The 16,219-nt window shown below is 42.6% G+C and overlaps 1 protein-coding gene across 4 annotated transcripts in view; it reads right to left on the minus strand.

Moving 5' to 3' along the window:
* Positions 1–315: 315 nt before the first annotated feature.
* The window catches only part of fhod1 (formin homology 2 domain containing 1), a 49,060-nt gene continuing 33,156 nt past the window's right edge, over positions 316–16,219 (minus strand). The window contains exons 11-26 of one of the 4 annotated variants that reach the window (XM_036534583.1): positions 13,892–14,002; positions 12,074–12,166; positions 11,441–11,464; positions 10,693–10,743; positions 8,953–9,110; positions 7,582–7,680; positions 5,756–6,660; positions 5,327–5,482; positions 4,724–4,906; positions 4,031–4,150; positions 3,709–3,870; positions 3,185–3,375; positions 2,478–2,670; positions 2,015–2,177; positions 1,411–1,587; positions 316–664 (exon numbers count right to left, since the gene is read on the minus strand). In XM_036534583.1, coding sequence (XP_036390476.1) covers positions 585–664; positions 1,411–1,587; positions 2,015–2,177; positions 2,478–2,670; positions 3,185–3,375; positions 3,709–3,870; positions 4,031–4,150; positions 4,724–4,906; positions 5,327–5,482; positions 5,756–6,660; positions 7,582–7,680; positions 8,953–9,110; positions 10,693–10,743; positions 11,441–11,464; positions 12,074–12,166; positions 13,892–14,002 — 2,866 coding nt within the window. In that variant the 3' untranslated portion in view covers positions 316–584. The remainder of the gene's footprint in view (positions 665–1,410; positions 1,588–2,014; positions 2,178–2,477; positions 2,671–3,184; positions 3,376–3,708; positions 3,871–4,030; positions 4,151–4,723; positions 4,907–5,326; positions 5,483–5,755; positions 6,661–7,581; positions 7,681–8,952; positions 9,111–10,692; positions 10,744–11,440; positions 11,465–12,073; positions 12,167–13,891; positions 14,003–16,219) is intronic. The other 3 variants (XM_036534587.1, XM_036534584.1, XM_036534585.1) reach the window with 3 other exon arrangements.

Raw genomic sequence — 16,219 nt, forward strand, 5'->3', positions numbered from 1 at the left:
ATCAGCCTGACCTCTGTTCAAGAAGACCATGATGGTACTCCTTTTTACAGTCCTGATGAGGAAACTTTATCGTGAACAAACATAGAACGTTCTTGACTGAGAACATATTGTCTAATCAATATATTCAAAAAGTACTTATGTCTGTACAACATTTTCATTTAAAATTTTGATCATAGCTTAAAAGTATGTAACATCATGACCTATATTTTCTAATAACTGAAAATTTTGTAGCTTGCTCCACTAAAATATATATTTTCAGATATGGAGATTCATCTATTCTTATCTTGTCTTTCAACAGAAAAAAATCATCTCTTAGTGGGGCATCTGAGAAAGTCAAATGAAATACCTTTGTTTATGATACAGTTTTAGCACCTTCACAAACATAAGACTGAAGCCCGTGCAGTTAATCCATATTCCACCTGGAAGGCTACTTGTAGCTCTATCTGAAGTGTTCCTCAGTACTGGGCTGTCCTCTAAGCCCTTGTCGTAGGATTTCTCTTATCCTTGTCCTTATGGTGTAGTTTGTCAGACGTTGCTCTTGTATTTCTCATGTCTCTTTTGTGTCTCAGTCCAGGCAGGTCTCATCACAGCTGCTCGCTGGCCTTGCTCAGCCCTAGGGCCTGCACCATATCCGAGCTTAGCCCGCTCTTCAGGGTCCTCCGCACTGAAACATAGCACACACATTACTCTGCAAGCTCTACCCTCTTTGTCTTTAACATTCCCCCCCCCCCCCCCTCCCAAGAATGTGGAAAAAAAGATTAGTCTGCTGTGTGCCTGATTTAACAGGACTAGCATCTACTGCTTTACATCATAGAGGGACTGCCAATGTCACCTGTCAAAATGAAAAACTAGATCTGATGACACGGGGACAGAGGGATCCTGTGAAGTTTGCAAACACAGACAGGAATTTTCCTGCAGAGGTCAAATAAAACACTTTGAGCTATCTGTTGATCACAAACCAAAACTCATAGAGAACAGGTTATTTGGTGTGCTGTATTGTGGGCGGAAATGGCAGTCTAAGTTTATACAGCAGGATTATTAATGTCCTGTGAAGACAGGGCAGCTGACTGGCATTCCTCCTCTGGCTTCAGCTCATTCCAGATCTACTGCATAGCAGACAGGAAGGAAACACTCCCACAATTACAGTCAAAAGAGGACTTATGTTGAGATGTGTTACATAGTCATGGTACAGTAATGTTGTGCTTACAGGTTACACTGAGACTAAATCTACAGAATGGCAACTAATGGGAAAAGATTTTTTTGGCTGTTACTTTTTTAGTTTGTAGTAGTTTGTGACTTGTGGAAAAAACACCAATATATTTATGCATAACTCCCAGAATAAGTAATTTAAGTGAGACATGACTAGTGATGTAAGTAGATGAACATGGCATACAGACACTGAATACTTACAGGACTTCCTGTTGACACGGGAGCGTTTGCGTGTTTTCGGACTGGACTGTCTCTCTGTGGGATTCTGTGTGACAGACTTCACCAGGCGGTCCATGATTTCATCTGTGGCATCGTCCTGTGAGCTTGTGCTGTCCTCTTTGGCTGCTGCCATAATAGATGGGCTGACCCGCCCTAAACCTAGTATAATACAATGAACAGACTGATTATCTGGAGGATATTTCATTCAATAAGCCTATGCATTCCTGAGGAAGACTGCAGTTCCGCATTTCATCACTGAGTAAACAAAAAAATGTTACTTGGTCACCCTCTGACAAGATAACACCATCACTTAGAGAGCACCAGAACTGTCACTCAATGTGTAGTTTAGCACACACATTAAATGATGTAGCCATCTCACCATTAGCCCGAAACTGCTTCTATAAAACATTAGAAGCAGCAACAGTCCCTGTACCTCAGCAACATGAGACCCAGAGCAAAAACACCACTTCTCTGGTGGTTTTTAGTGATGTTGCAGACATGGGAAGAATACTGTCCTAGAAACAGGTTTGTGAAACACACTGAACAGTGAGCCTTGGCCTGTTCCAGGCACAGAAAGGTCCCTTACTTCTGACAGCGCGACTCCGGCGGAGGTTGCTTTGATCTGTGGCAATCAGCATGTTCTTCATGTTCTCATGCTCCTCCTGGGCTGGTTCAGCCTCTGTTACCAAAGAAACAGGTGCTGTGCTGTCCGGGGACTGTGGGGGGACAGCTCCGGAGAACTTCTCAGTCTGAAAGATGACAAAGAAGATACTCCTCTCTCATCCTATCCAACATCCATTACCATGTGACTGCCACTATGCAAATATTAAAGCCTTCACAACAACTCTGGTTAGGGATAAAATCATTTTCTCATCAAAAAATCAATTCCTGGACAACATATAACAAACTCTATGAAGAGGTCCTGCAAACGCTAAATGTTTAGATTGTGAATGTACGGTCCTGCCACTAATAATGGGGCTGGTTCAGTATGCCAAGCAGCAGGGGGTGGGCTGAACGAAGCCTTGCTGCGGCTGCCCACTCGCTCTCACCTCAGTGATCATCTTCCCTCGTGTCTTCGTTCGCTCGCGGTGTGCAGCCCGTTTGCGCTTCTGCGTCAGAACCCTCTCCCTGGCGGTGCGGTACTCCAGGGCAAACTCACTTATTATCTTACAGAACTGAGTCACCTTCATGTCCCGCACCGAGTAGGATGGCTGACCCAAGTACAGCAGGAAGGAGTGGAACCTGCCAGAAAGATATCCAAAACTTCACTACCTTTGCAGTCACACTGTAGTTCACCCAAACACTTTTACTCAAAGGAATTGTCTATGCCATTTCCCAAATACATAATTCACTTAGCAAACACATTTATTCACATCAACTTCGATAGCTGACTTTTTATATTGTTCATTCATATAGCTGGATATACACTACAAAAATCAGGTTGTTCTCCATGTTCTAAGGTATAACAGCAGTGACTACAATCTGTGAGCTGAAAGTGTAACAAACTGCTATTTTGCTAATTAAAGATATTAATATGCTAGCTTGGTAGTAAACAAGTCAAAAGTGATTGCTTGCCAACTGTAATTACTGAAGTAATTGTAGTTGTTCATATTTTCCAGTTACTCATTCAGCATAATAAATGACTCTTATCCAGATGCTCACAAGGAGAGGAAATCCCAGGAGCAAATATGTGGATGGGAAAGGAACGGAGGTATCAGGTGCACAGGAGAGGAGAGGTTGTTGGAGGCCATCTCACCTGTTGATGATGCGTCTGTGCACCACTTTCAGAATGATGATCCTCTCTGTACAGTCCTTCAGAAACTCTGTCAATTTGTTCTTCAGAGACAGTTTGGTCTCATGCTTGGCCATTAATTTCAGGTTATCCCATGATGTCTTGCACTTCCTCTCCAGTTGCACCAGGTTGTCTGACAGCTGTTCGAAGTCCACCTGCAGAAAATGTGAATAGAAAAAAATGAATGACTAAAAACAGTATCATTAGATCAAATATCACTGGACAGTCCCAGAAGCCCCTACATCCCCTAAGAATTAACCTTTAATAACCCAACAAAAATAAACCAGCTGTTATGTGTTGTGCTCATTTGATTTTTTTTATTTGATTGCTATTTGATTTGTTTCTAATTATGAGGAACTGTGCGTGTGACTTGTTTTCTGTTCAGAGAGATTTTAGCTAACCACACGCAGGGGTAAAGATTTCTGGGAGGTGATATCCGTAATGAGAGGTGTCTGGAGTCAGGGCAACCCCTGGAACATGTGGCTCACCTTAGCAGAGCGTGTGATGGAGGGAATCTCGGAGTACACATCAGTTGTGTCGGGGTAGTTCTCCACCACAAAGTTGCAGGTGTGATGCAGAAGGGACTGCCTGTGCACTGTATCCTTCACCTCCGTAACCTTTTCCAGGTAACTCAGCTCAAAGCCCTTTGCCTGCAAGACAGATGCGAGTCACAGAGTGCCAGTGTGCTTTAGACAAAACAGCCATTGAAAGCAAGTCAGTCTAAATAAAAAGCACAGATGCAGCCTTATTTTCTACATTTTCAATACAATACATGGCCTAGTACTAATATTATACTAGGAGACCACCCACACTGGTGCTATTGAGAAAGTTTCCAATGGCCAAAAGGGTTGCTAGGATGCGCTTGAATGTTTTGTTTTTGGCGAGCTGTTCCATTCCTAACTTCAGATCAAACAGAGGTTCAGCAATCTCCTGAAAAATAATAACAAGAGCAAACACATACAGGGACCATGAGTGGCTCATATTCTTAACTGCAGCAGATTCATTAACTGGTGTTTCTCTCTAGTGGTGAAGAATTAACATTGCAACTATAAAGTAATCTGGAATTAATTTGTTTCATTTTATTCCCTGTGGCCTACAATGGCCTTATTATGTCATTAGTTTTTGTATTTGTATCTAGAACAAAACATTCATGGAGTCAGTGGGAACAGGAAATGGAGTTTACCTGTATGTCTGCACAGTAATGTTCACAGTTAATGACAGCAATGCCTTGTATATATTTATCTAAAACAGGAATTAGCAATCACTTCACTCAGATGTCCATAGGAATGCACCACCCTCATCACACACACACACACACACACACACACACACACACACAAACACACACACAAACACACACACAAACACACACACAAACACACACACAAACACAACGCCTCGCTGGAAAAAGCTGCTTGAAGGCAGGTCTGAATGGGGTTGGATCCCGCATCCACTAGCACTGCCCTGTGTGATACCCTATGCTCCTGAGTGAAGAATGCAGACCTTCTCCAGGGTCTCATAGTTGAGTTTGAAGGCCCAAAGCTGTAACCTGGCAGCCAGGCCACTGATGGAGGACAGGGTCAGAAGGAACTTCTCTGCGGTCCCCAGGGGCACATCTGGGTTGGCCAGTTGAGCCTCCTGAATCCTCTGCTTCTCCTCCTCAGTTGGCATCATTGTCAGGATTTTCTGTGACAGCATGAGAAATGGGACAGACAGTTTTATTGTTCGGGTGGACCATGACATCAAGAATGGTCTGCTGTTTTCTATTTGAGAAAACTGGTCAAAGACATTTTAGGGATGTTCATGCTGTTGATCATTTTCATGAGAGTATTTTTTATTGCACAGAACTGCATTTTACAGTGCATCCTCTTGCATGGCTATAACCAGTGGTTTAAGATCAGTGTAAAATATAAATAAGTTCTAGATAAAATATGGAATAAATAACTGTCACATTATTTACTTTATCGCCAATTTTTAAAATGTCCTGTGATGACCAAATCATATATAGCACATAAATATATCATCATCTATCCTCTACTTTTGGTAAAACGTTGCCAGTATAATGCAGCCGGTATACAGACAGCAGGAGACTTGCATCAGTCTTACCTCAATGCCTTCTTTATTAATGGCAAATTCATCAAAATTAAGAATGGCGGTCTTAATGACATGGACCGCAGGTAACACAGTCATCCCGATGTTAATGGCATTGCTTCTCTTTGAATCAAGGACGAGAATCTCAGACTTCTTCACTTCAGATCCTTTCTGGAAAAGACAGTGCCGCAAAAATCAACTTACCTGAGGCAAACAAACTGACGCAAACCTGCTTCTGTTGCCCTCTGCCAAATATCTACGTAAATTAATTATTAATTAATTAGTACTACAGAATAACTACGGTATGAAGTTACTTATATGTGAGTAAGTAATGGCAATTTTCAAAATAAAGGGATTATATTTTATTGCATTTTAAATTAATTTTGGAAATGCAATGGACGGCTGTCAGCCATACAAGTGCTGTGGTAAATGGGTGATATATACCTTAGTAACAGGAAGCTCTTTGGCCTTCGACTCAAACAGGTGTTCCAGTTTGGCAGTGTCCACAGTGACTTTGTCCAAGGATGCCCACACTGTGCCACGCCCAAACTTGCACTTCCTGGGGCTGTCTGGCTGCTTCAGCTCCTTCCAGAAAAGTTTCACTGTTTTTCTCTTTTTTGCAAAAGCAGGATCAGGGGCCTGTGAAGCGGGTGTTGGAGGCATACCTGGAGGAGGTGGTGGGGGAGGAGGGCCTCCTCCAGGTGGAGGTGGGGGTGGGGGTGGGGGTGGTGCACCACCAAGTGGAGGAGGAGGGGGTGGGGGAGGGGCCCCAAGGCCACCCATGGGTGGAGGAGGAGGGGGGATCGCACCCCCATTGGACATGCCAGAGTCAAAAGAGTCTACATCCAGGACGTCAATATCCTCCTCCTCCATGAGGTCAGAGAAGTCCAGGTCTTTGATCTTCAGGGCTCTGATGCTGGGCTGGAGCTGGTCCCAAGCACCTTGGCTGCTGTCTCTAGACAGTGGGGTCATCATGGTCTTCTCCAGGCTGCGGGAGTGAGTCTCTGCGTCGATGCTGTACTGTGGCCGCACCCTCCGGTGCTGCTGCTCCTCTGCCAGCCGTGCTCTGGCAGCCTGCGCAGTGCCCCCCAGACCCTCTAGCTCTGCCCGGCGAGAGCTGTCCTCGCTGGGCTGCAGACGGGTCTGCAGGCTGGAGAGACGTTCGGCCAGACCCTGTCCTTCTGAAGGCATGACCTCCCTCCCCCTCTCCTCTGGGCTCTCCTCCTCCCCAGGTGTCTGCAGGGACCCTGATGTGCTCTTGGAGTAAAGCATGTCCATCATGAACTTCCTGTCACTGGAAAGGGTGTTACGCTGCTCCACAATGCTGCCCTGCCGCTGGACTCCTCCACCTGCAAGCAGAAAAAACCTTCATACACCCTCTACCTCTGCCTCTTCACTGTGCTCAGGCAGCTTCTAGCACAGCACCCTTTCTATAAACAACTTCATGATCATCCTCATCGTCATCATCATATCCACACTTGTGCTTCTGTTTACTCTTAAATACATCACTGCCTCCTTAAATATATCCCTAAAATATAATGCTCAAACAGGCATTTCATAGAACACAGCCATATTCACACAGCAATATCACACAGTGCGGTATTGCTTTTTTTAGCATCAAAATGTAAATCCTACTTCATAAAATTTCAATAGCATCCAGAAACCAGGGTGGCAATCAACTGCAAAAACTTTAAGGAAAGAAAAAAAAAAAATCAAAGCTGGCTGCTATGAAGGCCTTACCTTTAAAATGCCCATCACTGGAGCAAACCTCTGTGTTGCCACAAAGAACCATCCTAAAGTCTTTACGAAGGACTGCTGCTGCCAACACAAGGCACTGCTACAGACTAACTTAATTGTTGGGCAGATCAAAACAGAAGTAGGAAAACATATACTGCTCCTTCTCTAAACACGATGGTTATTACTCCAATTTCAACAAATTTGCAGTCCCTAGGCAGTGGTCTTATTAGGGTGGAGTAATTTGGCAGTCAGCCACAAAAGCAGGAGATCTTATCGGTCCAATCAGTGCTGCACAATGAAAGTATGTTATGATGGCTAGTGCTAGAAGCTTGATTTGATTTCCCTTCCATTTGTTCCTCCTGTGACATAAAATCAGCATATGAGTTATGTGGATTAGCATTCTATTGGTCTTTCTAGGAAGTCACAATCTCAGATGTATGATATCTTGATTCACTGAGGCACAAAAGTTCAGATGGTAGGTCTGAGCTGGAGAGGGAATTGGAGAGAGGAAGTGTGAGGGGCCGGTCTCTTGCCTGGTTCATTCTGAGATGTCTGTATGTCCCCAGACTGCTCCAGGGTGCTGGGCTCACCCCCCTGCCTGTGGGGCTTCAGTCCCCTGGGCAGCTTGGTCTCTGTGACACACAGATCAGGGTCAGAGTCACATCCACAGCTCCACAGAGCTCACTGAAAATTGGGCATACTATTGTGCATACTAATCTTTATAAGTAAAACTATACAAACAATTGCATATTTCACCGCTTACAACATTATATACATGAAACGTAAAAGTATGACTAAATTTTAAATTTACTTTGGAAAAAGCCTTCCAGATGTCCCTTCAGTTCAGATGGAGGCTAGTCAATAATGGGTGCATATGTTCAAGAGAAAGACCCAGTGCACCCAAGAATGTTTTGCTCATTTTGATTTAAAATAAAAATTACAAAATAAAAACATCATGCAATGCATTTTCATGAAAAATGTGAACATCTGTAGAAAGTGCAATGGCAACACAATTTTAAACCCATAAGGCACTAAACTCTCTGTAAGTAAAGTTGTGGTTCTCTTTATTTGGCCAGTTCTCTGTCTAAAAGTGTCAGACATAGGCATGGGCGAAAGTGCTGCCTCCCCCACCCCCACCCCCCCCCCCCCCCCCCCCCACCCTAAAATGTTTCCCTTTCATTACTATGCAAATACCCTCTCCCTCCTCTGTTCTCTTTTGCCAAAAGACTTTTCATGCTCTTCTGTGCGACAGTTTCCAGCATTGATCACTCATTTACATCTCTTTGGCTGTAACAGAAACGTATTCTCTGCTGATCACAGCCTGGCTTCCTGAGACAAGGGGAGGTCAGGAAACTTCATGGGAAATCTTATCTTCAATCTCATCACAGCCAGAATGCCTCTCCACCACTGCCTCATTCATATACACAAAATCTATATCAATGAGGAAATGGGTATACATTCCCTTCTGTAGATGCAAATACATGTTGACAATATCAAATGCTTTAATTTTCTCACCACACTATGGCTAAGGCCTATGGCTATGGTGAAAACTATGAGTGACCTTGAATGAGTGATTTTTTTAACATGGCAGCCTGAAATGCAATACAGACTACACTAAATAATTTGTACTTTGTACTACTTGTTTGAGTTATGGCCTGATAGACAGCAGTACATCAATTGCGCTCATTTAGAAAATGTGATCACAATATTAATGGGTAATTACAAACCCATTGGCTGTTTACTTGATCATCCATTTTTTCCCCCTTGAGTTGCTGTTGTGCAATCAGAGAGATCACAGTTTCAGCTCTGGTTCTGCATAAAATGTGTATTCAGTGTGAACAGAGACTGTGTAACCCACACAGGAAGACAGTGTGCTTCCTGGGAGGGGATGTTTAGCACTGTACCTTCAGTGGCAGAGCTGGAGTCCGTGGGAGAGCACGCCTCCCCTTCCGGGGAGACGCTCCCCTCCTGAGATGCCCGGTCCTCGGACAGGACTCTGTGGAAGGGCTGCCTCTTCCTGTTATCCCACTGGGTGGCGGCCAGGCTGCGCAGGAATGTGTCTCTGCAGGACGATGGTAAGGGGCAGGGAGGGGCAGGGCCACGGGGCACAGCGTGAGAAGAGTTTACACAACACATGCCCAGCTCTCGCTACCAGGAGACTCATCAGCAGATTCAAGACGGCAAAACTCAAAGCCCCAAACCACACAATTCAATCAGCTTCTGATGTTTAAAGGCAAGTAATGGCAAGACTGCACACAGAAATGGCTGATTTAAAAGACCCAAGTTAACAATGATTTTGATTTAACTAACAAATGACTTCCTAGCAACTGATGCAAATGCAAATTCCAAACAAAAGCATAAAGAAGACTAATATAAATGTAAGAGAAATTGGTTGGATAACTAGGATAATTTAAATGAGCCACTTCTGTATTTATTAAAGGTATTTTACATGTGGCACACAGTGATACAGTGATGCACTGTGCACGCCTCAAAGAGACGTACTCATGACAGCCTCACCTACACAGTCCGCCACCGCCTCTCAGCATAACACCACATTTCAGCCCCACCACAAGAAGCCTGTTCACGCCCTCTGCACTCAAACCCTTGCCAGCGAGAGAAGCCAAGCCCATCTCCACATCCCTTAGCCAAAACCATCTGATTTCAGTTTACCGTAGGGAACAGCTGACAGAGAGCAGTGATTGAACAAAAGCAAAGCCCCACCATCTAGAACACCCTGAGGAAAAATTGCAGTGGTCTTACCCTGAGAACATAAATCAGTCCTGTGGTTTTCAAAACTTTCATGAATAAATAAAACCATTTTCAAGGTGCCCTTATTAAGGTGTCTTAATAAGGTGTCATAAGCTTAATAAAAGTGAAGGCACTTTTGACACTGACATATTAGAACACACTCGCCTCATTTTCCCTTCCCACCCTGAGCACAAAGCATCCTAAATAACCCTATTAAAGTAAAGGGTTGGGTACATTCACAAAATGTATAAATTATATTTTCAACAGTGCATTGTTATTTCATTTGATCACAACATGCATTTACTGAACAAACCAAATGAAACATATTAAGGGAAGGTTAACTAATACGGTGCCGGGGACAGCTATGCACCCACACTGTAAGCTTCAGATTTTTGCAACAGCATCTCACCACAATGAATATAATGTAACCTATTCTCTTTGACAGAGGACATGTAGTGATGTGCTCTCATAAATACAGTTATGCTCGACTCAGAGTGGACTGGTGAAGTAATCCATAACGACCAAAGATCTGCATCAGAGTTGTGTATTCTTACTCTTAGGTGTACCGTTCCTTTACGAAATGGTGTTATTAGCCCAAACACTTGTGCATGGAATTCCCTTCAGCTTCAAGATTTGGAGGAGTAATATACAGCACATTCAGCTTTCTGAAAGCATTTGTGCACAGCTCGTTATCTCTCTAGCACTGCATAAACTCACTGGGGTGAACATGTTCATCAAATTATAAGCAGGTATCACATGCATTTTCAAATCAAGTCCATCCATCAATTAGACACCTCAATGTGATAGGCTCCAAGCACCAAGAGATTCAGCCCCGTATTCCTCGCATCATGCAGAGAGAACTCACGTCCACATTTGAGCTGCAAATCCATACTCACTCAAACTTCTTCAGAACCGGCTTGTCCATATTTACATTACACATCTCTGGGCTGCAGACAGACACTTGTTTTACACAGAGGGATACATTTTCACGGGCACCCAGTGCTTGTTGTAAATTGTTCCCGATCACCTTCAATATTAACAGAAACCTTGTTGATATGTCTTTGTCCTAATTCTAAATGATCAGGACTCAAGTTATACGTACAATTCCCTGTGTTGTACATGACACTACAGACAAAGAATACAATTTCAGACACTTTTCAGACACATGTCATATAACAGAGAAACCAGCAGTTATATGGAGTGAAAGGAAGGATAAGATCAAAGCGGATGAAGCCAAGGTGATAGATGCAGATTAAAAGGAAAGCATTGAGCTGAACCTGAAGTACTGTACTTCGCCACCTATTGCGTTTAGGTCCTAGTTTTAGGACCTAATTTCACCTTCTGTATATACACTGTAGAAATGTATATGCATATGTGTTGCGGGGTATATTATGAAGTATATGATTCCAGACTTAACTAAATTACTGATTAATTGTCAGCTGTGCTTGAGGAACATGCAGCTGCACAGGTTGAAATGATATACTTCTTGTTATCATAAAGATTCCTGTGCTCCCTCACCGTATGAGCGGTGAGGCATCTGAGGAGCATTTCTTTCTCTCTCCCCCAAATTACTAACTTTCACAATGATTTAAAATCATAGCACCTCCAAAAGCCACATTCTTTGGCCGTGCTGTTGTTACTTACCAAACAGTGTCGGTTTGGTGTAGTCTGTAAAAGGCAAGAGGTTTGAAGCAGACAGGAATGTTGGAAGGCAGAACAGCAAGGAAAGAGATTAGGATTCCAGCCAAACGTTATGAGGGAACAGAGAAGAGAGAAGGAAACAGCTATCAGTGAAACAGAAAGACTGAATTCTAGCTCAATTATGAGAATACATGATGTTAACAAGCAGCAGCGGAAAGTGGTAAAAACTAATATGTACAAGAAATGACGAAAAGCTTAAAAGCTAAGTCAATATTAAGGTCAACAAAACACGGAGGAGTTGCTTCAGGTAAAGATTAGCAGAAGATGTGTCAGCAGGTATTGATGGCAGACAATTGGCTTGATATGATGACTTTTAAAACATAACAGACTTGCTGTCATCTCCTGAAGACATTACAGGTTGACAGGCATCATCATCAGAGCTGCTTAAACTCACAATCAAGATTAATTCCCTTTGCCAGCCTGCATCACAACAACGCAGCCTCAAACAAACAATCAAAGTTTCTCTGTACATTGAAAACATACAGCCCACCAATATGCCCGTAACAGCTCTAACCACTCAGGGCCTGCCACAGCAGTACAAACTTCCCTGTCACCCCATGTGTGGTGGGTACTCACTTGAAGATGCCCCTGCCTTCGGTCCTCTTCTGCGGCTGCTCCGGCAGCGTCTCGGACTGGTTCTCTGGGGGAGCAGAGTCTGTGGGAGACGGACTGCGAAAGGGAGAAAACACACACACACACACACACACACACACACACACACACACACACACACAAACAGAGAGAGAGAGAGAGGGAGTGAGTAGCAGCCAAAGCAGTGACGGGGCAGCAGCTGCGGTGCTGCGTCTCCAGACAACAGTGTTTCCTGTCAGCCCTGTCCGTCAAACAGCCGTCCTGCACACTGGGGGCCCTCCGCTGAGACTTTATGTGTGTGCGTGTGTGTGTGTGTGTGTGTCTTCCCTCACACAGAGCGACTGCCACACTGAACTGCACTGTACTGTACGTCTGATTGCCTGTCTGTTCCAAGGATAATCTTTTCAAGTCTTTTCAGAGCTTCAATGACAACAAAAAGGACTATGAGCGGTCAAGCCATGAGAGAAAATAATTTCACTTGTCTCTACAACGATACTATGGATATCCATTACTGGAATGTTCGCTTCAATTTCATCCAATATTTCATTTATCCAGACCACAGAGACTGGAGAGACAGGGCAATTTATTTTATTTAATTAACTTTATAGCTCAAGTTGAGCTCCATCAAACAAACTACTTGACAGTAATGGCTATAATAACAATTATGATGGCAGTAACACATACTGGTAAAAATACTGGTAATAACACATACCAGTAAAAAGTATTTGAAAAGTTAGGGGCCAATTTAACAACTGCAAAGTGTTAATAAATAATTTAAAGCAAAACTACTTATCGTTCTGCTTTCAAACTGAGACAAAAAAAATGTGTGACATAATAACTGACATTGTCTTAAATGAGTCTTCTTTTCCTGTGCCTTTTAATGTTATATGGAGGCATCACGACACCATTACATAGAACTAGTCTCAAACTCATATGCTGCAGGATGAAGTCACTCAGAATCCCATAATGTTCATATCTGTGTGTCAAAAGCCATGCGACCAGGAAGTGATAACACGCTCAATGGGTATTTTTTTTTTTTTATCTTGGAGGCACTCCAAGCTCAGCCAAACCACAGAATTTTCTAAGTTGGCACTGCACCTCTCCTTGAGGTCTGTCTGCCAAGCTGACATTATCAGAGAAAGAATACATGGACTGAATGTTTTTTTTCCACAAAAGCCTTTCAACTGTGGAAGGGAGAGAACTCTTACAAGACACTTTAGTAGTGGAAACACTAATCCTCTCCTTTGAAAACCACTTAACTAAGTCTTTCATGTCCCTTAAACATGCAAATATGACCAATGTGTGTAATAGGCAACAGAATATTTCCAAGCCTCCACCAACACAGTTTACTGTACTCAAGCATCTTAACATATTGCACTGCTAAGACAACACATAATAATAATGCATCATTATTTAGACTTAGATCAAGCAGCGAGCCATTTTAAAATGATAGTTTTGCTAAGTATCTAGGATAGCCAAAGAATCTGTATGCATTATGGGGTAAGTATTGAATACTTGAGGCATATATGATGAAGGCAAAAATGCAATGCACAAACAAGAAAATATCATTACATACATCTTAATCATATTCTATACACTATCAGACTGAAGTAGTCAGATCATTCAAAAAAGTTTCTTTCAACACAGAATATGGTTCTGATTTTCCCTTGCACTCCATATACTTAAAAAAAATCCAGAAAAAGAGTGCTAAAGGAACTTTTGGAAAAAAAAAGGTGCCCTTAAGATTAGACTGAAAAGGGTTAAACATGCAGCAAGACAAATGCAATGGAACCGCTTACAGACCTGCTGGAGATTGGGGAAGGCTCTTCGGTTATTGACCCCGCCTTCTTAAACAACCTTGACCTTCTAGAAATTCCCGAAGGAGACATATAATGACTGATGAAAGAGCGCCCCCTGATGAAAGGACCAGGACAGTGAGAGAAGTGCATGATGAGTAGTTACATGAGAGGAGAGAAAGTTAGGTTAACCAAGCATGGGACCCACAATGCCAGTAAGCATCCTATAAGTGATTTCACAGCAGTACATAGAATAGCATGCTTAAGAAAGAAGAAAAAACCGTGAGGAAACAGATCACCCTTGATACAGCTGTGAGGACAGTGAACACTTGAGATACACAAAAAAACTGGTTGAATGTATATGCAATATGCCAGCGTTTCATACTTATGAAACGGGTTCAAAAACTTTCATATCCTGCTTGGCTGAAAATTATTCCAAGTGTTCAGTTATACTCTGGTTAGTGTAAAAGTAGTGCTAAATATTTGTAATTTCACACAAAACATTACTTAGTAATGTTTGAAAGTAAATACAGCTTTTTGCTAAAGATACTTGGAAGAAAAGCTAATACGTATTTAATCATTATACATGTGATTAGGTCAATGAAAGCATTTATGATTTGTGTTGATCAGAGGTGGAAAACTCCAGTCCTTAGAAGCATAAGTACTTGTATGTATCAGTTCCACCCATGCACTGAACTAGCTGATTTCACTAATTAGTTCCACTTCTGGCTGAGAAGTTGTTATAAAATCCAAGTGATTGGAACAAATGCTGTGAGGCCATCTACTTTCTTCACTCAGACTTTTCCCACCTCTGGTACTGACATTCATTTGCAAGATGGTTTTGGCTATGCCAAAAAAGAGCAAAGAGCATTAGTGATGAAATATATGCTTCTTACGCAGATCCAAGGTCCAAAATAATGAATAATCTCAGCAGCAGGTATTTTGGAAGGTGGGGTGGATACTGTTTTTATTGTGCATTGTAATGACTTTAAAAATAAAGGTATTATGAAGTATTAAATGAAAAGTACAGCATATATATATATATATATAATTTCTGATTTATGGGACACAGCTCCCGTTTTATAAGTGCGATAAGACACTCTGGCGCGTACATTCTCCTAGGATAACTGCATAGCCATGCCTATGGCTCGGTGCCTTACTGCACACCTCGGAGCAATGTTGTTCTAGGTTCATGCACACTCCATCATGTCTTATCCCTGACTAATTTGCAACTTTACAATATGACAGAATTTCACAAAGTCGTAACAGCATACTTTCACTGAGAAAAAACAGGCAAGCAAGAGCTCCAGCAGCCAAAATCAATATAAACAGCACATAAACATGCAAAAGCAACTAATTCAATATGTTGATACACAAGCATATCCCAAAGGACAATGCACATTTGGCAGCTGTGTATCCACCATTTCTGATGGTTGGTCAAAAGCCAGGCATGTATCTAGTGTGACTGACAGTCAAGTCCACTTGTAATTTGTGTCACAGCTGCTGGTACAAATAAATACTCACACACACACACACACTGCATACTCAATTTCTGACAAAATTCAGAGAAAAGATTCTTGCTGGTCTACTCAGAGAAACATGGGTTCCAAGTAAAATATTTGCTCTCCACTTATATAGTGGGTTTGTCAACAGAATAAAATGTTTTTTATTTTCCAGGGCTATACTTAGAAAGGCACGTAGCAATTTCAGTATTTTCAGAATGGCACGTCACAGGACATCACATACCTGACGATCTACAACATCCACATCAGATTAAGTCACCCGCAGTGTAACGTGCTTATTCCAAACTAAATCACAGCAAGTGGTGGATAAGACCTCAAACTGGTCCTGTGACTCGGAAGACCATTCCAGCAGAGTTTAGTCCAGCTGGAAGTGTTCTGTTGGTGGTCTGTACTGCTGAATCTTTCAGATAAAGGAGAACTGGAATGAAGGTTGGATTCAGGTCCTTATCCCAGTGCTTATCCATTCCTTCACTTCACCTGCCTCTCTCAGGTTCCTACTAGATGTGGTTTCACATCATTCTGCTGTCACCTGATGGGTAAGCCCTGCTCCACTCTCTGCTCTGCTCCTCCCTCTGTGCTCTCTCAACTGCTACCCTTCCCCATCTTGCCCATATACTTGGACTCCTTTGGCTGTATCCAAAACTTAAAGAAGAAAAAAAAAAAAACCTATGGCACCTGTACCCTTCCAATCAAAACCTATTCTGTGGACCAACAACATCTCAACAAGCTGACCCAACATGCAATGCCTCAGTGCTCCTGGTGAGGTCAAACACAAAAGTGAATGACACAGTTTTTTTCCTGCACCTTCATTC

Source organism: Megalops cyprinoides, chromosome 8 (assembly GCF_013368585.1).
Source record: "Megalops cyprinoides isolate fMegCyp1 chromosome 8, fMegCyp1.pri, whole genome shotgun sequence".
NCBI lineage: Eukaryota > Metazoa > Chordata > Actinopteri > Elopiformes > Megalopidae > Megalops > Megalops cyprinoides.